General features: G+C 48.2%; 1 protein-coding gene across 5 annotated transcripts in view; it reads right to left on the bottom strand.

Moving 5' to 3' along the window:
• Positions 1 to 6533: 6533 nt before the first annotated feature.
• Positions 6534 to 23481, bottom strand: part of DEPDC5 (DEP domain containing 5) — a 170875-nt gene continuing 153927 nt past the window's right edge. For 4 of the 5 annotated variants that reach the window (XM_006894814.1, XM_006894811.1, XM_006894812.1 and 1 more), the window contains 5 exons: positions 21132 to 21301; positions 15011 to 15182; positions 12244 to 12304; positions 7055 to 7137; positions 6534 to 6900 (listed from right to left, as the gene is read on the bottom strand). In XM_006894814.1, the coding sequence (XP_006894876.1) occupies positions 6608 to 6900; positions 7055 to 7137; positions 12244 to 12304; positions 15011 to 15182; positions 21132 to 21301 (779 nt within the window). In that variant the 3' untranslated portion in view covers positions 6534 to 6607. The remainder of the gene's footprint in view (positions 6901 to 7054; positions 7138 to 12243; positions 12305 to 15010; positions 15183 to 21131; positions 21302 to 23481) is intronic. The other variant, XM_006894815.1, reaches the window with a different exon arrangement.

Genomic DNA, 23481 nt, shown 5'->3' with positions numbered 1-23481 from the left:
GGAGTCTGAGCACCTGGGGGTCCAGGTGAGGGGTGTAGAGGGATGTGTTACTGTCCCCAGCTCAGGGCATCTGGGTTCTTAGGCAACACCTGACCACCAGTTCCTTGTTCAGTCACTGCCTGCTCCCTACCAGAGGTGTAAGGCCATGTCCACATGTCTCACAGCCTCAGGATGCACACAGGACTGGATTCTGGTGCTCTGCAAGTTCGGTTCTCAGCCTAGGCATTAGCTGTGTGGCCTTGGGGTCCTGTCATGGGTGGTATTTCACCCTCAATTGTTATCCCATGATGTGTGCACACTGTGCCTGGGGCATGGCTATTATTTTTACTCCATGTATTTTTACACTTTCTGATCTACCAAAAAGATGTGAACAAAATTCAGTTGCTGTAGATTCCAATACATGGTAACCCTAGATGTGTCAGAGAAGAGCTGTGCTCCACTGGGAAGGTGCATTTCGCCGTATGGATTTGGAGGAGCAGACTGTCAAGCCTTTCTCCCTATGCATTTCTGGGTGCACATAAACCTCCAATCTTTCTGTTAGTGGCTGAGCAAATGTGCCAGGTCACGGCTGAGCTGTGTGGGAAGTGAGCAGAGCAGCAGCCCAGGGAAGCAATCTGAGACTCCTGGTAGCCAACTCCTGGGGAGTATCTGCTTACACTGCAGTAACAGGCCCGGGAGTCACGACTGTAGACTTTGCCTTATATGTTTCGGCACAAGAATGTTTGAGACCCACTGGTGAGGAGCTGAGCCTTGGTGGTTGATGTAGTTAATTGTGTTTTGGACTGTTGGTGGTGCAAGCCTACCACTGGCTTTTCAGGCAAAAGATAGGCAGTCTTCTCCTGTAAAGGGTGTGCGTGTGTGTGTGTGTGCACGCGCTTGCCGTGAAATTGGATCTGACTGGAACAGGAGGAGATTGCTCCTCCTCCTCCAACAGAGCATCTAGTGGATTTGAACCGTGTGCCTCTGGGATTGTAACACAGCTTCTTGCCACCATGCCACCAGAGCTCCCTTCCTGTAAAAACTTGATGTGTTACTATTAGGTGCCAGAGTCAAGTGCAATGCATAGCGACTCTATGATCAACAGGTCAGTATCTTGCCCTCTACTGTGCCATCTTCACATTCTCCACCACATCTGCTGCAATTTCAGAAACTCAGAGGAAAGTCATCAAGTAAGTCATTGAGGAGGCCAGGGAGTTTGATTTGAGGGGGTGAGATGCAAGATAACCATTTCTGCTTTGCACCAACTTGAAGTACTTATTGCAGAAGATCAAGGAATGCAGCCTTCGGTATGGATTGTGTCTCAATATCAAGAAAACAAAGATTCTTACCACTGGACCAATGGTCAGTGTCATGATGGGTGGAGAGGAGATTGAGACTGTCAACAACTTCATCTTGCTTGGATCCACAATTAACACTATTGGTACCAGCAGTCAGGAAATAAGGAGATGCATTGCACTGGGAAAATGTGCAGTTAGGAACTTCTCCAAATTATTGAGGAGTAATGATGTCAGTTTGTAGACTAAGGTGCATCGGATTCAGGCCATAGTCTTTCTGATTACTAGCTATGCATCTGAGAGCTAGATAATGAATAAGGAAAATGATGTCAGGAAAAGAATTGATGCTTCTGAGCTGTGGTGTTGGAGAAGAGCACTGAAAATCCCACAGATGGCCAAAACCGAAAAAATGAGCAGGTATGTACTGGAGAGGGTGCAGCTGGAGTGCTCTTTGCAAGCAGGAATGATGAGGCTACACCTCTCGTACTTCGGGCGTGTTGCAAGGAGGGGCTATTCCTTGGAGAAAGACTTGATGTTGGGAAGAGTAGAGGGTCGGAGGAGACCCTCAACTGGGTGGATTGACACGGTGACTGCTGCAATGGGCTCTTGTGTGTCAGGAAGTGTGAGGATGGTGCAGGATAGAACAGGGTTCAGATCTTTTGTTCATAGGGTTGCTATGAATTGTACTTGATTCAATGGCACCTAACAACAACAACAACAATCCTATAGGGTTGCTGTGAATTGTAATAAACTCAATGACAGTGGGTTTTCATAAAGGGCCATTCCAAGCTGCTGTTTCTTGTACTATCATGGCTATCAGCATTCCACACCCTTTTTCTATTTTCTTGGGGGCTGAGGCTGCCCTTGGGATGTCAGAGCCTGTACACATCCCTGCGCACATCATGCAGCTGAGAAACGTGGCTAGCACTGCCTGACTCAGGCAGCCACTCAGCTCCCCTTAGACAGGAGCCAGGCAGCCACTTCAGTGCGGTCAGGAGGCTGTCCTTCCCTCATGTGGCAACGGAGCACCTTTATCAACAGTGAACTTCCCAGACCCGAAGAATGACAGCAACCAGAGCCAATCAGAGTGTAGCCCTCTGGCCTGCTTGAGGACTTAGCTCCTCCTCTTCTTCATCAGTCTAACTCCCACCCATGCGACAAAGGCCAAGACTATTTCCTCTTTAAATTCAGCCCAGTCTGTTCCCGCACACTGTGATTATTCACTCCTTGGACCTGCTGGGACCCAGAATCTGCAGCAAGGAGCATCCTTCCAGCTGGATGTTTATGTACCTTGGAGTCAGAAGCTACTCATAGCTGATCCTCCAGTGGGTTTTCAGAGCCAACTGATCGCACAGGAGACTTGGTGGAGTCGAAGTTTGGGCCCTTGGGTTGACAGCGCACCTCCTTACCACAGAGGGGCTCCTAATTTCCAGGCACTAGGTTAGGCTCTTTATCCACATTCTCTTGTGTGACCCTCATTACCCCATGAGAAGGTATCATCCGTCTTTTAGAAATGAGGAAATCAAGACTCTGAGAAATGAAAGTCTTACTCAAGGTCACAAAGCTGGACTCCAGGTGGCCCTGCTGGGACCCAGATACCTGCTTTCTGAGCCCTCCCTGTCAACCTCCATGCTTCGGACTGCATGAACTCAGCCAGGCACTCTGCTGGGAACCAGAAGGCCCCGTTCTGCCTCTAAGGAACCAGGCCCCAAGGCAGGACCCTGAGTTCATCTCCTCATCTGGAGAAAATGAAGAGGTTGGATTAGGTCTCTATGAACTCCTATGCTCTAAGGCGCTCATCATACTTGATGACCCTTCCCCCAAGACCCCATTCTGAGGGGATCCCAGGCCCCCACAGCCTTCTTTCTCTGCAGTAGTAAGTACCTGCCCAGCCTTCACACGGGGAGGAAGTTCAGGAGATCCCATAGAGGTCCTTCTGGTGGCTTGGAAGTGAGGGGAAGCCACCTGCACAGCCCCTTGATATCTGACTCACCAACTCCCAGCCCTTGAAGTGCAAGCCAAGGCTGGGGAGAGACCAGAAGTTTGGTGTCTGTCTTTGGGGGTTTCTCAGCCTCCCGAGCCCAGATGGGTCAGCAGAGAATTATAGTGACAGCCCAGAAGAGCAGTGCTTACAGCCGTGTGCACATGTGTGCGTCTGTGTGAGAGCGAGCGAGCTGGGAGACAGGACACGGACAGCATGACCCTGCTCTTCCTCAGCTGAGCCATGGCAGGGTGAGGTCTAGAGCCAAGGGCTGTCAGCCCCAATCCTGCTGCTTCTCCCTCAACACTGAGGATGGTCATTCGTATCAACACATCTCCAGGTGGGATTCTGGGATGCACCCTCTCACCTTCCACGTCTATTCAAACCACAGACTCCCGAAGAGTTGGGGCCTCTCACCTGGACCTTGGAGGCTGGAAGGAGGTGAGAGGATCTAAGGTGCAGATAGGAGGTATTAGGACTGGGGCGGTGATGAAGTCAGCAGCACTGAAATCCAGCCCTGGATGCTGGCTAGCAGAAGGAGGGGAACAGGCACTCAAGGGCATGTGCTGAAGGGAAAATGCTCGCTGTCCTTTTACCACTCTCCAGGCCTCTCACGAGTCCTGAGGGTGGTGGAGAGCAAAACCCACTGCTGTCCCCCGCCCCAGGATACAGAAGGTCCCACACAAGCGTGCCCGATGATCTGCACAGACTAGCGGTGGTCCCAGGCCACAGCAGCACCCAGGAAGCTGGCTCAGGGTGCACAGCAGGGATGATGCCCCGTCCAGGCCTCTGAGAGCAGCCACATCCATTAACTGCTTTCTTGACACCAAGTGCTTTCCACTCCATCTCTCTTTTGACCTTCAATCACCACAGGGAGAGCTTCCAATTTTACAGAAGAGGACGCTGACACTCAGAGAGGAGCAGTGAGCTGTAGAAGGGAGGAGAAAAAGGAAAAAGCAAATGGATTTTGATCAAGGGCCTGGATTCCATGCCAGGAATAAACATATGAACATTCTCATTGTCTTAAATCTCTACAAGCAGCAGCAACAGCTATGCTTTATGGATAAGACACTTGGGATCCCCAGCTAGTGGGTGGACACTCAGATGCACTAGTCAAAGCATAGCCTTGAGCTCAGAGTCCCTTCATTCACTCCATGCCTTCAGCCAATAACGAACCCTCCATCATCTACTATTACTCTACTGTCAAAGGACAACATAAATGAACAGGACAGATAAGGTATGAATGCCAGAGAAACAGAGGGGCTCTGCGAGAAACTATTAGGTATCTATGGCCCTTCTCTGAAGAAGGGGCAGCTAAGAGCCAAAAGATGGTGAAGAGGAGATACGGAGCCAGTGGGTGAGGAAGGAAGGGTGTTCCTGCCAGTGGAACAGAATGTGCAAAGGATCTGAGCTAGGGAAGGCCGAATGGTTCAAGGATGGCTAGAAAAAAACAGCCTGTGACCAGGTCACACACAGTCACACGGGCTGTGCGTGACCAGGTCACACACAGCCACACGGGCTGTGCCTAAGGTTGTTACGTTGTTGTTAAGTGTAGTCAAGTACAACTCATAGCAACCCTATGAACAAAATATCTGAACCCTGTTCTGTCCTGCGCCATCCTCACACTTCCTGACACACAAGAGCCCATTGCAGCAGTCACCGTGTCAATCCACCTGGTTGAGGGTCTTCCTCTCCTTTGCCGACCCTTCACCCTTTCCAGCATCATGCCCTTCTCCAAAGAATTGCCCCTCCTAGCAACATGCCTCATCATTCTTGCCTCCAAAGAGCACTCTGGCTGCACCCTCTCCAAGACTTACCTGTTTGTTCTGCTGGCCGTCCATGAGATGTTCAGTGCTCTTCTCCAACACCACAGCTCAAAGGGGTCAATTCTTTTCCTGTCATCCTTATTCCTTGTCCAGCTCTCAGATGGAAGAGAGGTCTAAGTAAGTGACGGGCAGAGTCAGAATGAAGACAGTGCAGGAACAGGCACTGTTTTTCTCTGGTACATAAGGTCCTCAAGAGTTGGAGCTGACAGGAGAGCCAATCACCACGACCAGGTTGGGTTTTAGGAAGGTTCTGCCTGCTGTCTGGCCTGAAAGAAATGACAGCACTTGGACGTGCTCCCGGTCAGTGGAGGGCTGGACCACGAGGCAGCTGAGAGCCTGGAAGGGGGTGGGTGGACCTCAAAGCTGTTGAGGAACAGAAGTGCTGGGGGCTGGTGATTTATTCAATCGGGGAGATGGAGAGGAAAGAGGTAGCAGTAACTGGCAGGCTTTCTGGCTGGACTCCACCAGCATGGGGCCAGCCAGGGGCCGAGCAATGGGCTGGGCTTTCTCCTGCTCAGTGCTGGGACTGAGTTGCAGGGGCATCCATCCCCTGCTACTCTCAGAAAGCCCTGACTCGGAGCAAGGTTTGCCGCAGACAGCACAAGTCTGCACTTACCTCATTTACACTTCTGCTGCCCGGTCCTAAGCAAAAGTTTTTTTCCCCCTTGCTCCAAAGCCAGTGAGGAAACTCTTTTAGGAAGTTCTCGGGAACGTTTCAATAAGGTGGACCTCCAGTTAGTACATTTCAAAGCACCCTATACCACCTGCAGGGAGCTGTGGTGGTCTAGCGGCAAGAAACTGCAGGGCAATCCAGAAGGCACATGGTTCGAGGCCACTGACTGCTCCTTGGAAGAAGGATGGGCATTCTTCTCCCATGCGATTAACTGCCTCTGAAAACCTGCTGAGGGGCAGCTACAGGTCAGTTCTGACTATGGTACACAACAACTGCCTGAAGCTATTTCTGCAATACTTATCAGGATGTGGTCACGGAATCAGGCTGCGGAAGAAGACAGAGGTGATGAGTGGAGAGCTTTATTCCGTTTGCTATTTACAGGTATGTACAGTTGGTGTGAGCCTATGGTACACTATTTCACAAATTTATCTTACAGGCAGGAGGCAGCGGCCGATCCTGCTCCCAGCATCCCACAGTGGTGGGGGGCGAGGGGCGCGCCCAGGAGCTGGCCCTCTCTGAGGGCACTCGTGGTGGGTGTTGTCCCCTCCCAGCTGTGACGTCTTCCCCGAGACAATCTGTGCTTCCCACCTGCTCTCAGTGCACGCTGACAGGATCTGGGTGGGAGCAGCGGTAGCAGCTGCTTCCAGAGTCTCTCTCCTCAGGGTCGGGGTGGGGAGATGACACACAAAAAGCAGCAGTGGCCCCCACTTCCCAACAGTGGCTAACTGACATCTGACGCCCAGAGCCAGAATGGATCCTACTTAGTACAAATAGCAGAACTGGACCCCTCAGCCTGGGTCTGGGGTGAGGGCTCACCCTGGTCCCCCAGCTCCAGGCCCCCGCACAGCCCCCTTCAGGGGGCACTGGCGTGCATCTTCTCTAAGCAGCTGGTCCAGAACATCACCAGCCGGTTGTCTCTGTTGACACAGAAGTCCGTGAAGTCCTTCAGCAGCCGGTCAGCGAACTTCTCATCCCCGGTGGCGCTGGAGCGCCACGTCTTGGTCAGCATGGTGTTGTAGGCCCAGTTGTAGCCCACCCGCTCCTCACAGAACATGTTCTGGCTGGAGGAGCTGGTGGAGTTCCGCCGCCGTCGGGGCTGCCCCGAGAACTTACGCTTGGAGTAGGGCAGCTGCAGAAAGACGGTTCCTGCAAAGACAGAGGAGGAACTGAGTCGCAGTCCCGGGCAAGGTGCCCAGTTCCACTCCCACAGGCTCCGGACAAGGGGCCGGGGCCAGGCCCCCAGGCCTCGCGCTTCCGCTTCTGCGGCCACCCTCCGCCTCCCTGGCCCACAGCTCCTCACCTGTGACGTGGATGTACTGAGGCTTGTTCTCAGCAGGAAAGTTAAATGCAGAGGCAGAATATTTATCTTGTACAAAGCCAAACCTGAAGGAAGGACAGGAAGATAGATACCTAGGTTAAGGCCTCTTTGGGAAGTGGGGGGAAAATGGGGAGAGTGTGGTTAATAAGGCTCCCTGGCACCTGGAGGTAGAGCTGGAACATCTCCTTCCAGATGAAACTTGTTGTTGTTGTTGTTGTTGTGTACCGTCAAGTTGGAACTGACCCATAGCTGACTCTCCAGTGGGTTTTCAGAGGCAGTTAATCGCATGGGAGGAGACTGCCCATCCTTCTCCCATGGAGCAGCTGGTGGCCTCGAACCGCATGCCACTGGGATGGCAGTGCAGAGCCTTGCCACAAATGGAACTTAAGCGGCTTAATTTTGTTGTCACCCTCTCCCACTCTCCCTGTCAACCCTGCTCACCACTCTTCCTCCCACTGGCCTCCTCTCACTTCCTCGGCCTGTCACCACCACCACAGTGAAAAAGACCCTCACTCAGTGCTCATCTCTGCCGAGCTCTCCCACCAGATGGTCCCACTGTGCGCACAGTCCTCGTCCTATCTAGAACCCCGCTCTGCTTCCTGACTGGCTGCACCCTGACCCATGCACCCCATGCAGTCAGCTCCTTGGGGGAAGGAACCCTAGCTTGGCTCACCCCAGCCCCGCTCTCCCTTCCGTCACTGTTCTCCCCTGCTAAGCACACAGTGGGCTCTCGGGGAAGGGTCTGAACTGAAGCGGGCTGGTGCAGCTTATGCAGCATCCTTTCTCCTCAGTGTGAAGAAAACACCAGCCGGGGACTCTCTGTCTGGCAGTGGTCTAGAAATGGGCCAGAGAAGCCATTTTTCATCGATGACATGTTCTATTCCTGGCTTTTCCATTTCTATCAAGCTCGTTTGTGACAGTGCCACCTGCTAAGTGTGAGAGAGGCGGATGTGGCTGCTGCCCTCTGGGTTGAAGGGCCAGATAATAAGGAGATGAAAGGCAGAGCTGAAGGTGGGAAGCCTGGGGGAGGGGCTGGACCCCACCCCCACACAAGCTGTCCATCTACCCCGGGACTTGGTCTCGAATCCCATGAAGCTGCTTACGCGGACTAGACGGACTGACCCGTGTGTGCCACAAGCCCCACCATCCAGCGCAGGTTCTCTCGGCAGCACGCAGACAGGGCTCTGGGTGTGGCTTCTCTCCCCTCTCTAACCAAGGTTAATTTTTCACTCTGCTTGGCCAGGCATGGTCAGTAAAGAAATGCTCTGGCTTCTCTTCCTCCTTGGAACAATCTGACCCCTCACTGTCCACTTGGGGGGAATGTAAGGCAGGATCCCAGGAACAGTGGGAGCTCTGGTCTCTGGGATGGGCACACAGCAATCTCTCAAATGCTGTGATGAAGGTGGAGGAGCAGCTGTGGAAGTGGAAGGATTCAGTGTAGAGGAGGAAAGGGGTCAGACATGGAAGAAGGGGTAGATGAAAGTGGAGGAGAGGAGAAATGAGAAAGGTGGGAGAGTACAGGTAAGAAGATGGGAAGGTATTAAGTGAAAAAGACACACCATCAAGAGCATCACAGTTACGAATGGGAACCAGGTCAAAAATATGCAAGGAAAACTAAGGCTAGGCTGAAGGGGAAGAAATGGCAGTGGTTAAGAGGAAGACTTCACTAGAAACAGGACTATAGAATTACAAGGAAGATTCTATGAAGAAGAAAAAAAGCAGATTTGACAATGGCATCTTGAGTGACTAGTCAGCAGCAGTTCGATGATTGCCCAGTGATACTCAAGGCAAACAGTTTAAGACCTGCTCTTAAACCGATCAGTCAGTTGGAGTAATTTGTAATAATACTGTCTCCTGAAAACATGAAAAGACACATCCCCAACGAAACACATCCAGATAGCCAACAATCACATGAAGAACTGCTCACTGTTGGTTTTAGGTGTCATTAAGCATGACTCTTAGAGACCCTATGGACAATGGATCTGAACCATGTCCTATCCTGTGCCGTCCTCATCATCTCTGATGTGTTCCAGCCCACTGTTAAGTCACTGGGTCATTCCATCTTGTTGAGCATTTTTCTTTACGTCGCTGACCCTCCTCTTTTCCAAGCATTATGTCTTTTTCCAAGCAATGGCCTCTCCTAACATGGCCCAAAGTACATGAGATGAAGTTTCACCATCCTTGCCTTTAAGGATCACCACTGTTAAACTTTCACCAAGACAAAGCTCTTTGTTCTTTTTGTTAGTCCACGGGCTTTTCCAACACTGCAACTCAAAGGCATCAATTCTTCTATCATCCTTATTCACTGTCCAACTTTCAGACGCATAACAAATAAAAGAAGACTCTTGCTTGGATCAGGTGCATCTGTCTTTAAACTGACAGCACTTTGGAAAGGTGCTTTACAGCAGATTTTTCCCCATGTAGCTCATCTTTTGATTTCTTGATGGTTGGTACCAAGGGTGTTGACTGTGTATCCATGTAAGATGAAATTTGTTGACAACTTCAGTCTCTTCTCCATTTATCATGATGTTGCCTATTGGCCCAGTGACAAGGATTTTTATTTTGATGTTGAAATGTAATCCACTGGCAATCAGAAAAATGAAATTAAGACAGCATCTCACACAACAAACAACAGCTAATCTCAGTAAGACATAAAACAACAAAGGCTGGTGAAGGTATGGAGATAGCAACTCTCATACATTGCTTGTAGACAACTCTCATACACGCTAATGGGACTGTAAAATGGTGCAAGCACTGTGGAAAACAATATGACACTTCCTTCAAAAGTTGGAAAAAGAAATACTATTTGATCCAGCAATCCTACTAATAAAAGTATAAGTCTTAAAGAAATGAAAACAGGGACATGAATACATGTACATCTGTATTCACTGTAGGATTATTTTGACAATAATCTCTTGCGATAGCAAAGAGATGGAGACAACCTCAGTGAGTGTCAATGAATGAATGGATAAACAGTGGTACACACACACAATGATTCACTGTGCAACATTAAAGAGTAAATGACAAGTGAAACGCCTCAAATGTGGATAAATCTACAGGATATTATGGTGAATGAAGTAGCTCAGTAACAGAAGGGCAAATATTCTCTAAGTTTACTATTATAAAAAGCTAAGGAAAAAAGCCATTCTTTTATGGGTACCAGGGATGGGTGGGGAAGGTGTGAGGAAGAAAAAAGACCCAGAATGCCTTTGGCTTCAGGGCCTAGCAATCAATATACAGTGAGGGTTTACTTATATATTTTAATAAGTTAATAGCATCAATAGTGGGTAATTAACACTTATGAATGATTGTATAAAAAATGTGATTTGTAAATTTTCATTCAAATAAAATATATTTTTTTTTAAAAAAAAAAACCCACAACAAAATTCCTTCTTGCTGGATGAGATTGATGAGTTGTCTTTGCATTCATTTCACAAGCTTTTGTTGTTTCTGAACAAGGCCGAAAATAAAAGCATAAAGTGGGGAGGAGAGGCAAGCTGGGGCCAGACTCAGAGAGGGAGACTCAAGAGTGCGCCCCTCTCCTCCTGTGACTGTAGTACGTAGGAGTGGTGATGGCTGGAGCTGTTTGAATAAAGGAAGGCAACTTTGCTAAAGAAAATATGACTAGAGGATTACTGAAGCAGGAAAGGGAGGTTTTGTTTTCATCATGATTAATGTGGATTAGTCATAGGAAAGTGAATTAGTGATATGTTAGCTAAACACAGGAAAGGCCCTCCCTGGCATATATATTAGCTTCTCAGTAAACGAGATCAAGTGTGGCAGAGACCATGAAGATGGTGCTGAGTAGGGCAAAGTTTCAATATGCTGTTCCCAGGGTCCTAGTAGACTCAACAGCACCTAACAATAAACATGTATTGATCCATGTATAGTTTTAATCTTTTCAACACATGTAACAGGTCCCTTGACAAACTCTACAATTTTTCCTTTTATGTCATCCCTGGTTACCATGAGAAGCTAAGAAGAGAGCTGTATGGATTCCTTTAACTAGAAGAAGGCAATGAGGTCTGACAAAAGCAACTGCTACAGGACCAGAGCAATGATGCCTATCTTCAAAACTAAAGCTGAGTTCTGTCAGCGAAGTGGCCAACTTGCTGTCACTGAAATAGTTACATGCCTTTCCCAGAACTGAAGCAAACTAGGTTTTTTTGTTGGCAATTGCTGTTCAAGGTTAAGCACTGATACCTTCTGTGGTCTCAGAAAACTTGAAAATTGGCTTTTCTATCTATTGCATTTGCCCCAATTGGGGGCATGGTCTCCAGCTACCTTAACTGAGGACACATGGTCTTGCAAATCATCAATAGCTGTGGAACCAATATAAAGAGAGTGCTTCCACACTGCGAAAGATGGTAGTGAATAGAGGGTGAAGAGATGTGGCACTGCTGTGAAGAGACAATGGTGAGGTGTAACCAGAGGAATGCTGGAGATGGAGTTACAGTTAATGGTTTTGCTTGCTGGATGATTGAATGAAAAGCTGACCTGTAACTGCTTTGAGATAAAGTTTGGATGACTGAAGAAATCAGAGGTACATTTGTGCTGCTGAACTGAAACTGGACTTTTACTAACTGAAGACTTGTGTTTTGCTGTTAAAGACTGTGGCAAGGTGTAGCCTGATAGAACCTTGGATATGGAACCAAAGTTAAAGGTTTGAATGAAAGAGCTAACTTGTGACTGCTATGAGACAACGCTTGCTGGACAACTGAGGAAACCAGAGCTCTATTTGTGCTGCTGAACTGAACCTAGACTTTGACTTGTTGACTAAGAGGCTGTCTGAACTAACTGAGGAATTATGTCTTGGTGTTAATCTGGCCTGGTGTCAGACTAACCCTGGTTCACTATCCTGGATTTTCACTATGTGATATCCTTTGTCTCTCCCACCCCACAATCTATTTCCCTAATAAACCCCACAATTGTGAGGAGAGTCTGTGAGTCAATTTGCAACAAACAGTGGACCAAATGACGATTCACAGAAACAGAGGAGCATGGGAATGGCATGCCTGACCATGTAGCTATTTGTTTGGTACTATGGGTATTACTGATGGGGACAGGTCCCCTTTACAAAGCAGGTAAAAGAAAGACTCAGCCTTCCCCATGTTATGTTATCACTGCTCCTCATACCCCTTCTCACTATCTCCTTTTGCCAAGGGACAAACCTGTGTGCAATGGATTCCTGGAAAAGGTGCATCCGGTCCCAGTACGTCTCTGGTTCAAAGCCTACAAGAAAGAAGCATGAATGCTGAGCTGTGGTGACGAAGTTTGTGGCTCTCCCTGGGTCTGCTCCTGCAGGCCCTTCACTGCCTGTGGTACTTAGCCCTCCTGAGCCTGAGTTCTGGTTTTCCACACAACCTGTTCTCAGGAAAGCTGGCTTTCTTCTCAAGGGTCAAAAGGAGTGACAGCTGGGTGCTCGCACAGTCCCTCTCCCTAAATTGTATTAAAGAGCAACAGGACGTGCACGTCCTCAGCAAGCCCCTCTGTACCAGAAATCAGTGAGCATCAGAAATCTACTATATTAACTACACCAGAAACCGAAAGGAGCAGGCTATTCAAGTACAAACTTTGCAGAAGATGAAACCTAAAACACATAATATCTGTTTCTGAAGAGAAGGAAAACAAACAAAACGCAAATCAACCACTGTTGTGTGGTTTGTTTTTGTTTTTGTTTTTTACATTTCCAACCTTCCATTTCCCTCCAAGGAAAAGCATTATTACAAGTCCCTTTTTAGAGATGGGGCCCTGAAGCAGTTATGAAAGTGACTTTCTGAAAGGTGATCATTTGGGGAGGGGAATGGAGAAGATGAGTCCCCTCTGCCCTCCCTGCACCCTCATTTCAATGCTGCAACCTCCTCCCCCTGCTCAGTGAGTGAGGAGGTAAGAGGAACCAGTCAATGACCCCAGAGCTGCCCCTGGGAAGAAGGGGCAGAGGGCCAGGTTCTCAACATATCCCAAGGATCAGTGGTACCAGAGGTGACTTTGCTACTCTGTCTATATCTGGAATTTTCTTTCAAGGAAAGATTTTAAGGGTCCCTTTTTTAAGGGGGAGGGGAAATTCCAAAGAGAAGTGGCTTTAGTTTTGGTAGGGAAAAAAAATGTACATAGCATATTCTGGTACAATTTTTAAAATTTGATATTTACTATCACAGAAAGAGGAGGGAACAGGAACAGAAGCAGTACAGAAGCCAGAAAATTGATTTCAGATTTGAATCCTTGTTCAGCTGTAACCATGGCAACCAAGAGAGGCTGCTAGTCCTGCAGACTGGGTTACAACTGGGAGGGAGAACCATCAAAGATGTCCTCAATGCCCTGGTGAGCAATCCTGTGAGGTTATAGCGAAGGCAGAATCTCCCCTAGGAATCTCCAGGAAGAGGGGGGCGAGCATCTTTCTGTCCCCTCAACATTTGAAAACAACAGTACCAGGTGCTGCCTGGCTCCAGATGGATGGTCAGATACTGTGGTCTCGCCCAGCCACTGTGAGGTTAAATAAGTATGCACATGCAATAACTGTGTGCGTGTTATGTGTGTAAAGATCTCTTTGTGAAGAGTAAAGTACTATGGCGTCTGTGGACCCCAGCGTCTCTGTGGCGCTCAACCAGCGGTCACTCAGAACACTGCATCTGTACAAAAATGTCCTCCAAATTGTAACAAAGGGCATATTCCAAAGGGCCTTTGGAGTAAAAACTGTTTGCACCAGAAGGCGGCTAGTCATAGGAAGAGCCCAGGGACCCTTAACGTGGCCATGTCACCTGGTGACACATCCTCCCCATGTGGGCGGGGCCTCTGCTGCTGACCATGACACAGACACAGGAGCTGAGAAAGGATGTAGGAACAAAGAGTCTCCCTCATAACAAGTTATATCTCTCCTGTTAATCATCTCTGTAGCTGAAAAACTAAAGGGCTTCTGACAGACCAGCAGCAATAATAAAAACGATCATCCGTGGGCTCGAGTGCTCAGAAGGAGCTATTTATATGCTCCCTGCGATGAGCCTTGGCAATACGGCACGGTGTGCGGTGTGACGTGCTGACGGTGTGAAGGAAGATCCTCCCCTTGATGTGTCTGCTCTTGCCCTCTGAGTCTGGGTGCGCAGGGCTCACACTGCGGGTGGGTAACCTCATAAACCCTTCTTACTGACATCCCTGTAGCAAGAGCTCTGACCCCGGTTCCGCTGTCTCTGGGGAGCTGCCTCTGGCTCTGCTGTCCTTTCCCTGAGATGCAGGACATGTGCTCTGTGCAATGTTCTGGATGCCAACATGTCACAGCTCTGTACAACAAGACACTTTCCTCTTCTGCTCTCGGTCTCCCCACCCCACTATCCTTGTTCTATGCAACAGCACCTCCGAGCTTGCTGGGGATTCAGATTCCTGCAGCCTTGACCAGTCAGGCGTTAACCCCGAAAGGAGTGTGCCACTCGTCACAATGCACACGGGCTCTTGTGGCCAGCATCCTGTTCTAGGTTTACGAAGTTCTTCCTGAGGCTGGCGGGCAGCTCCCTGACACCCTTTGGAAGCTAACCCACCCTACCCACTGCCGGGGAGGCGAGTCAGCCTCGCAGTGACTCTCCGTCCTGTTTCTGAGGCTGTCAATCATCACAGGAGGAGCCTGTCCATCTCTCTCCTGAGGAAGCAGCTGGTGGATTCAAACCGCTGACCTTTCGGTACCTGACACATTACACACCACACCACCAGGGCTCACTCATTAGCAGATAGAAGTGAGGAGCTCAGAACTCAGCCAGTAAGTAACTTGTCCGGGGCTACCCAGGTAGAGGAGAGCCAGCATGAAAATCCCAAGTCAATTTTGTGCTTGATCAAAGGCTCTCCCTTGGCACTGGTCTGAGCGGATGGGATATCCAGAGAGGAGGTGTCCTTGGGAGGGAGACTGGTGAGGTCCCCACTCACAGAGACAGACAGAAGGGGAGTGTCTCTTACTGTCAAACAGGTGCTCACTGCCCTCCTTCAGCAAGCAGCTCATGTTGAGAGGGATGAAGAGCTGGGCGCGAAGCGGATCGCCGTACAGGTAGCTGGGCAGCGCAAAGGGACCTTCCAAAACCGGGACCAACAGAAAGCCGCAAGAGGTAGCTTTTCGATGCCAGCCTTGGACCTGGTGGGAAGTCAGGGAGAAAAGAGAGAAGAAAACAAAAACACCCAACAAAATAGCGTCACCTTCACATTCTTCCAGATAAGAGAAACAGCTTTCCATAGAGGGAGCCTGTGAGAATGGCAGAGAGTGTTCTCATGGGTGTGTTTATTAACGTTCATTGGCTCCAGGACAGGAGGAGGCACAGTGTGAACACACCCAACAAATACACAAAAATCTGCGTAGTAAGCACACAACTTCTCCCCGGTGTTTTTCTTCTGGAATAGGCAGGTGTGGGAAAAGTTAGTTCTGGCTCCTAAACATCCTTACTCGATCTCCAGAATGTTGGAGAAAGAACAGTCACTATAAAGTCAATTCTTCTATTTTGTCTTTCATAAAAGTAAAACTAGTTAAGTCCAGAGTCTCATCCAGAAGAACAACTCGCTCAGGCTGCCTGTGGGGAACGTAACAGAGAGGACAAGACGTCTGGGCAGCCGTGGGCTAGAAACAGTAAAAGCCTGGCCAGAGGGGCCAAAAGCTGCTGTCTAGTATATTCACCCTGAAGATCAAGAAAGTAAGCTGCTTTATGAGTTGCAATATTAATTTCTTTTTTGTTAGGTAAACATATTTTACTGTTTGTGTTTTATCCTACACAAAGAAAATATTCTTACACCTTAAGTCTCAAATCTTCAGAGAAGGATTACAATTTTCTGTAAACTTTCGTTAAAATCACAATAAAAAAAAATGATGGGGGGGGGAAGACTTGTAGTCCTTCTCTGGAGAAAATAAGTTAATGGTGCCATAAAAAGAAACCTCTTCATTGATAATATTTTTTTAGGGAGCCCTGAAGTTTTCTAGGTAATGATATTTTTTTTAATGATATTTTTTATAAACTATAAAACATAGGCATATTTTTTTTAAAAAAGCTAACTAACCCATGTGGATCCAGCTTACAATTAAAATTCACATTAGACACAATTTTTCTTAAAAATACTGTTTGGGCTGTACTTTGATGTAAATAAGTCTATCTTAAAAATTGAGAAGTACTACTCCAAATATCCTCAGGAGAAGGATGGGCAGTCCCTCCCATGCGATTTACAGCCTCTGAAAAACCTGCTAGAGTATCAGCTATGAGGTGGTCCTGACTCAACAAGACATTACAACTAATGGCGGCAATATAGGACATTGTCTCTAGTCCTCTTGGCCCTGCTGTCTGAATTCTTCCCTTATTTTGGTATTTGACATGCTGGGAGCCAGGGCTTCTTAACTAGTACCACAAATTCACACAACAACAACTCTTAACATCTCTCCTGGAGGTCTCATAACAACACTGTTTGCCCAACACCACACCTGCCCTGAAAGCGTTTGCATTTCATGTGAACACGCACCCCAATAAAATCAAACATTTAATAAATTTGGAAATTCCCTGCAAACAATAACCACACTATGGATATGAAAGTCAGACAATGAGTAAGGATGGCAGAGGAAGAATCAGCATCTTTTGAGCTGTGCTGGAGAAGAGTGCTGAATGTGCAAAGGACTGTGAGAGACCAAACAAGGATCTCTCGGAGGAAGTGCAACCAGAGAGCTGCCTCAAAGCCAGATGGTGAAACATCACCTTTCGAATGTGGGGTGTGTTGTCAGGAGAGCCCAGACCTTGGAAAAGGACATCATGCCAGGAAAGGTAGAGGGTCAGATACAGGGAAGAAGACCCCTAACCAGATGGACTGACACCGTTTGACTGTAACAGTGGGCTCAAGCACATCAGCGATGGTGAGCATGGTGCAGGGTCGTGAGGATGGTGTCACAGTGTCACAGTGAGTTGTTGCTGACTGCCTGATGGCACCTACCAACAACAAAAGAGGTTTCCTAAAAGGGGATTAGCAGCACTCCAACAAACAGATGTAAAACAATTGTGGGGTGTTTTGTTTTGTTTTTTAAGAAAACAACTACTGAGAAAAATTGGCTAAATGTCTCTGTTGTTGTTGTGTACCATAAAATGAGCACTGACCCATACCCGACCCTCTGGTGGGTTTTAAGATGAACAGGAGAATGCCCAACCTTCTCCCATGGAGCAGTTGGTGGATTTGAACTTTTGGGATTGCAGCATAGCTTCTTGCCACTAAGCCATCAGAGCTCCCTAAATTTCTCTGTTGTTGTTGTTATGTGCTGTCGATTTGCCAGCAACTCATAGTGACCCTATGTACAACAGCCCTAAATCCTGCTCTGTTTTGTGCCAGTCTGTCTCCAACACACCTACCCCCATTACCTCAGTCACTGAATCAATCCACCTCATAGAAGGTCTTCCTCTCCTGCGCTATCCCTCCACCCTCCCAAGCATGATGTCTTTCTTCAAGGACTGGGCCCTCCTTACAACATGTCCAAAGTATGTCAGACGAAGATTCAGAATCCTTGCCTCCAAGAAGCAGCCTAATTTAACCCTCTCCCGGCCGAACCTGTCCATTTTCTTAGCCATCCATGGTATATTCAATACTCTTCTCCAGCACCACAGCTCAAAGACATCAATTCTCCTTCTATCCTCCCTAGACATTGTCCAGCTCTCTGATGCATACCAAGTGATTGCAAAGACCATGGCCTTTATCAGGTGCACCTTAGTCTCCAGAGTGACACCACTGCTCTTCAGTCCTTTGGAGAGGTCTCTAACAGCAGACTTTCTCTTCGCAATACATCTTTTAATTTCCTGGCTGCTGATGCCAAGAGTGTTGACTGTGGAGCCAAGCAAACTAAAGCTGTGAACAATCTCAATCTCTTCACCATCCATCCTGATGCTGCCAATTGGCCCAGTGGTGAGAATCTTCGTTTTCTTGATATTGAGTTTCAATCCATATTGAAGGCAGCAGTCCTTGACCTTCTGCAGCAAGCGCTTCAGGTCCTCCTCAGTTTCAGCAAGCAGGGTTTTGTCTTCTGCATAACGCAGATTGGTGATAGATCTTCCACCAATCCTGATGCCGCATTTCTCCTCATAGAGCCCAGCTTCCTGGATTATCTGTTCTGCATATAGATTGAAAAGGTATGGAGATAGGACACATCCTTGGCGTATACCTTTCCCAATTTTGAACCATGCAGTGTTTCTATTTTCTCACTGCCATGCTGTAATGTACATGTCTCCGTGTGCTGTGGTCATGGCCTTTGGAGATTTGGCTGTCTGCAGGGACCTGCAGGGAGACTATTCCATTCCACTGGGTCAGGGGGCTAGTTTGGAAAAGCTGGTGTCCTCTAGCAGCTAAGTGGACAGCATCAGGACCTTTTTGATGTGGAACTTAAGGATTCAACCCTGATGGGACTCTCTCTGGAGGGAGAGTGTCTCAAAGATGCCAATGTCGTGCGCAGGCAGCCTGTAGCCTGAGTCGACAGTGACCAGACAAATCTCTTCCCTGGACACTACAACATGTGGGGCAAAACTAAGCCTACAAGTCTCAGGCAAAAATCTAGGTGAGTTAGCCAACACTATGTTCAATTCTTTCAGCCTCTGAGCTTGAAATGGATTTTTCCTGAATTTTCCAGTTGCTCTCAGCTGCGTGATGAGGGTGCTTGGGTCAACACTGGAAGGGCGTGCATCTCAGCTGAGGCCATGGAGAGAAAGGTGGTTTTTTTGGATGAAGGGGAGTGTGTGACAGAATGAAAAGATCCACATTTTAGCTACAGGATGGTTAAAAAAGATAGTACCATCCTGGCTAGTTACCACGTTACCAAACACTTCTAAATTGACGACCATGCTTAGAAATACATTTTTCTTCTCCCTCGTCTTATGTATTACCATCATTTGCAGCAACGTGTTAATACTTCTTCTCTAGCTAATTGCACTGTGGGTTGAGAGGGCAGGGTTTCCTATTATAGGAGTAATGAGTGGCCAGATGGTCTAGGAGGAGGAAGGGCAGGCAGGATGACCAGTTAAAACAGGGTCTCTCCAATGAACAACTGGAAACCCAAGTTCTTTATAAACTTTCATTAAAATCACAATTAAAAAACCCAAAATACCAGGTTTCTCTGCCTGCACGGTACTAGTGACTGTTTGAAGTATTAATTCTTTGTTGTAGGGCTGTCCTGTGCATGCAAATGGAGGATGGCCAAAGGATACAATGGAGACATTCACCTTTATAGATTTCAAACCACAGTGTTCCCTTGTTCTGTTCAAACAACTGCCTCAGTCTATATGCAAGTAGCATAATAGCGGTGTTATATACTCCCAAGTCAGCACTGACTCACAGGTTTTCTAGCAAGTTTTCAGGCTGTAAATTGCACAGGAGGAGACTGCCCATCTTTCTAGAGAGTGGCTGGTAGATTTGAACTGTGTGCCTTTAGGGTTGCAGTGCAATCCCTTACCATTATTGTGTGCCATCAAGTAAGAACGGACCCATAGCTGACCTCTAGCAGGTTTTCAGAGGCCGTAAATCACACAGGAGACTGTCCATCTTTCTCCCGCAGAGCAGCTAGTAGATTCAAATCTTTCACCTTCAGGTTGGCAGAATGACTCCTTACCACCAAGCCACCATTAGACTAGTGATTTCCAACGTGTGGTACTTGCCCTCCACTGTCCTTACCTGGAGGAAGGACAACTAGAGGAGGGGGAGGCTGGTGGGTGGAGGCCAAGGTTGCTGCTCAACATCTTACCTTGCACAGGACACCCCCACTTCCAAGAGAGAATTAACTAGCTCTAGATGCTGGTTCAAAATTGGGAAGGGTATACGCCAGGGACATGTCCTATCTCCATACCTTTTCAATCTATATGGAGAACAGATCACCCAGGAGGCTGGGCTCTATGTGGAGAAATGTGGCACCAGGATTGGAGGTAGACTCATCAGCAATATGCATTATGCAGATGACATAACCCTGCTTGCTGAAACTGAGGAGGCCCTGAAGCGCTTGCTGCAGAAGGTCAAGGACTGCAGCCTCCTATATGGATCGAAACTCATTATCAAGAAAACAAAGATTCTTAGCACCAGGCCGATTGGCAGCATCATGATAGATGGTAAAGAGACTGAGATTGTTAACAGCTTTAGTTTGCTTGGCTCCACAATCAACATGTTGGTATCAGCAGGCAGGAAATTAAAAGGATATTTTATTTTGGGAAAGTCTGCTGTTAGAGACCTCTCCAAAGTACTAAAGGGCAACAATATCAGTCTGGAGACTAAGGTGCACCTGGTACAGGCCATGGTCTTTGCAGTTACTTGCTATGCATCAGAAAGCTGGACAATGACTAGGGATGACAGAAGGAGAGTTGATGCCTTTGAGCTGTGGTGCTGGAGAGGAGTACTGAATATACCATGGACTGCTAAGAAAATGAACAGGTTCGTCCTGGAGAGAGTTAAACCAGACTGCTCCTTGGAGGCAAAGATTGTGAGGCTTTGTCTGACATACTTTGGACATGTTGCAAGGAGGAATCAGTCCTTGGAGAAAGATGTCATGCTTGGGAGGGTGGAGGGACCTTGTTCAAGAGAGAAAGACCCTCAATAAAATGGACTGATTCAGTGACTAGCATAATGGGAGTAGGTGTGTGAGAGACAATAAGATTAGCTCAGGACAGGGTAGGGTTTAGGGCTGTTGTACATAGGGTCGTTATGAATCACAGGCAACTCACAGGACATAACAAAAGATGCTGGTAGTGCCAAAACTGAGACTCACATGTCTATGCTTATTTGAATCAAAGTGAAAGGTACTGTTTCTGTTGTTGTTGTTGTCATGTGTTGCCTAGTCAGAATCAATTCATAACTGACCCTCCAGACAGGTTTCTAGAGGCTGCAAATCTCACAAGAGGAGACTGCCCATCTTTCTCCCACAGACCAGGTGGTGGATTTGAACAGTGTACCTCATAATTGGCAGTACAACTGTTACCCACTGGGCCACTAGAGCTCCCTGAAAGGTGGTAGGAGCTGAAACTCCAAAAGTGTCATGAATCTGTCCTAAGCCCCCACTACACCCCTGGGGGGCAGGCCCCAAGCCCAGCTCCCTCACCATCTCAGACAGCACAGCAGCAGTGACCGCCATCCAGTGGAGCTTGATCTCAAAGGCCGCGTTCAGGGAGAAGTTGCCGTGGTAATAGCAGCTGCACCACTCCAGCCGGTCCGTGCGGTTGTTGACGTCGACATCCAGGGTCACCGTCCTCTGCTCTGGGACAGTGGCAGCTGTGTCAGTGCGCAGCAGGGATCCCCGAGGGAGACAAAAAGGAAGAGGAGGATGAACAGGAAGAACTATCAATGCAGCGTCCAGGTATGAAATGGCACAGTCACTCAAGAGAAAATAGGAGATTCTGGAAGGTCCCTCAAAGTACCTTGCCAAGGATTCGGCAAACCATCTCTCTGAAGGCCCAGAAAAGAAATACTTACCAGTATCCTGGGCCCTTGTGGTCTTTGCTATAATGACCAATGCTGCCATTCAAGCTGTGTTTAAATAAAACTTTATTTACAAAAAGCAGGCGTAGGCTGGTCAAGTCTTGGCTGCCACAGTCAGGGAATACAACGCTCCCATTTAACGATGGATGAAGGGCCGTGCTGAGCGGGAAACTCTTCCGGCCCCAGTTATAGACTCAGAGCCTCAATCAGGCTGAAACCTGGTTGCCAGGTGAGCAGCTCTGCATTCTTCCAGAACCCCAACACGCAAAGTGAGAAAGTTCTAGATGTGAAACCTGAGCTTGGAGGTCTGTCACCTACCGTAAGGCACGTGACCCTGAGAACGCTGCTTGGTGTCCACGGGGCCAGCTCCGGAGCTGTGAGCTCCCCCATCACCGAGGAGTGGTGAGGAGCAGGTGAGGCAATGAATGAGGCGGGATTAAGGACCCATCTGCCTTCTCCTTCGGCCACCTGCACCGGCAACCTTTCCTCTCTCCCTTTCGCCCAGTCCTTCTTCCCTCCTGTTGAAGCCATTAGCTGACATGTCCTCAGTTTGAGGCCACCTGTGACACACTCTGACGTTGCCAAAGAATGTGACAGCGCTGGTGCTACCAGGCTTATTGAAACAAAACTGTCTCTGCCTTCTAGTCCCAATTCGTGACACCGCCACAGGAACCCTTCACCTGACAGTATCAATCAAAGGAGGAGCAGCAGCAACAACAACAAAAATGCTGTGCTGTCTGGTCTAAGACAGCGTCCCTCCCCAAGGGAAACAGTTCAGTCACAAAAGAAGAGGAAACACCTCATAAACACCAGCAGTGACCTCACAGGCCCCTCCCCCGCTGGCACATCTAGTTTACAGCAGGCTGGTTTGAGGAAGCCCCAGGAAGAAACCGCTGGCCTGGTTCCCCAGGACAGTGATGTGGCGGAGCAGATGCTTTGGCGGGTTTACGATGGTCACAAGACCCTGGGCTCTGCCAGTGGCAGCGTCAGGTAGGTACATTCCTGGAATGATCACTTGAGTTCTAAGAGAACTGACTTCATTCCCCTCGGGGAAGAGAGACGGCAAGTCCAAGAATAAGTGCAAACCCAGAGGAATCAACTCAGAGCATCCTTCGCTCAGCTCACAGCCAGGGGAATATTAATTAAGGAGAAAGAAATTAACACCCAGGGACGTCTGAATGACTTGTTCACAACCAGAATGAGCAGGCTCTGGAGTCAAATCCAGATTGAAGGAAGTCTTCAAAGAAATGCTCACCTCCCACTTATCAAGACTGTTGACAACAATCCCTATTAGTGGGATAACGGATGTGCTTTACAGTCCTGACTCTGGGTTCCAGCAGCTTCTCAAGTAGCGGATGTTCTAGATTTGGAGCAGGCTTAAAAGACGCAGCAATGCATCTGTCAGAGTCTCAGGTGCTCCGGCAGGCAGCTTCGGAGCTCGCTGGGATCCTGGGGCAGGGTGGGGGTGTAGGGTAAAGTGAGAGATGGGCACGTGGAAGCCACAGGGGTGCCAAACGAGAAAGGACCAGCAGCCCAACTGTCAGACATATCAGAGCAACTCTGCACTGTTAACTTCCAGCTGAGACTTGGAGAGAGGTTTAAACAGGGACACGTCAAAAGGGACAAAAAAAAAAGATTCCTAAATGGGACATAGACCTCTTCCTGCTCAATTTTCCTCAGAATAGGCAATCCTGCCACCATTAACTAACAAATCACAACAATCTAAGATATTGATGTTGTTATTGGGTGCCACTGAGTCAACCATGCTTCATAGCGACCCCTGAGTAATGACTCTGACCCCTGCCCTGTCCTGTGCCACCCTCACCAGCTCGAGCCCATTGCTGCGGTCACTGTGTTAATCCATCTCGTTGAATGTCTTCTTCTCTTTTGCCAACTCTCCACCTTTACAAAAGGGACATATATAAATCTGCTCTTCTGCACAAAATTTTTTATACTGGTTTATTTACAATGTT

The sequence above is a fragment of the Elephantulus edwardii genome, unplaced genomic scaffold, assembly GCF_000299155.1.
Source record: "Elephantulus edwardii isolate Elephantulus edwardi_28Jun2011 unplaced genomic scaffold, EleEdw1.0 scaffold00151, whole genome shotgun sequence".
Taxonomy (NCBI): Eukaryota; Metazoa; Chordata; class Mammalia; order Macroscelidea; family Macroscelididae; genus Elephantulus; species Elephantulus edwardii.
The sequence above is the reverse complement of the archived record's forward strand: the minus strand, read 5'-3'. Positions and strand labels throughout refer to the sequence as shown.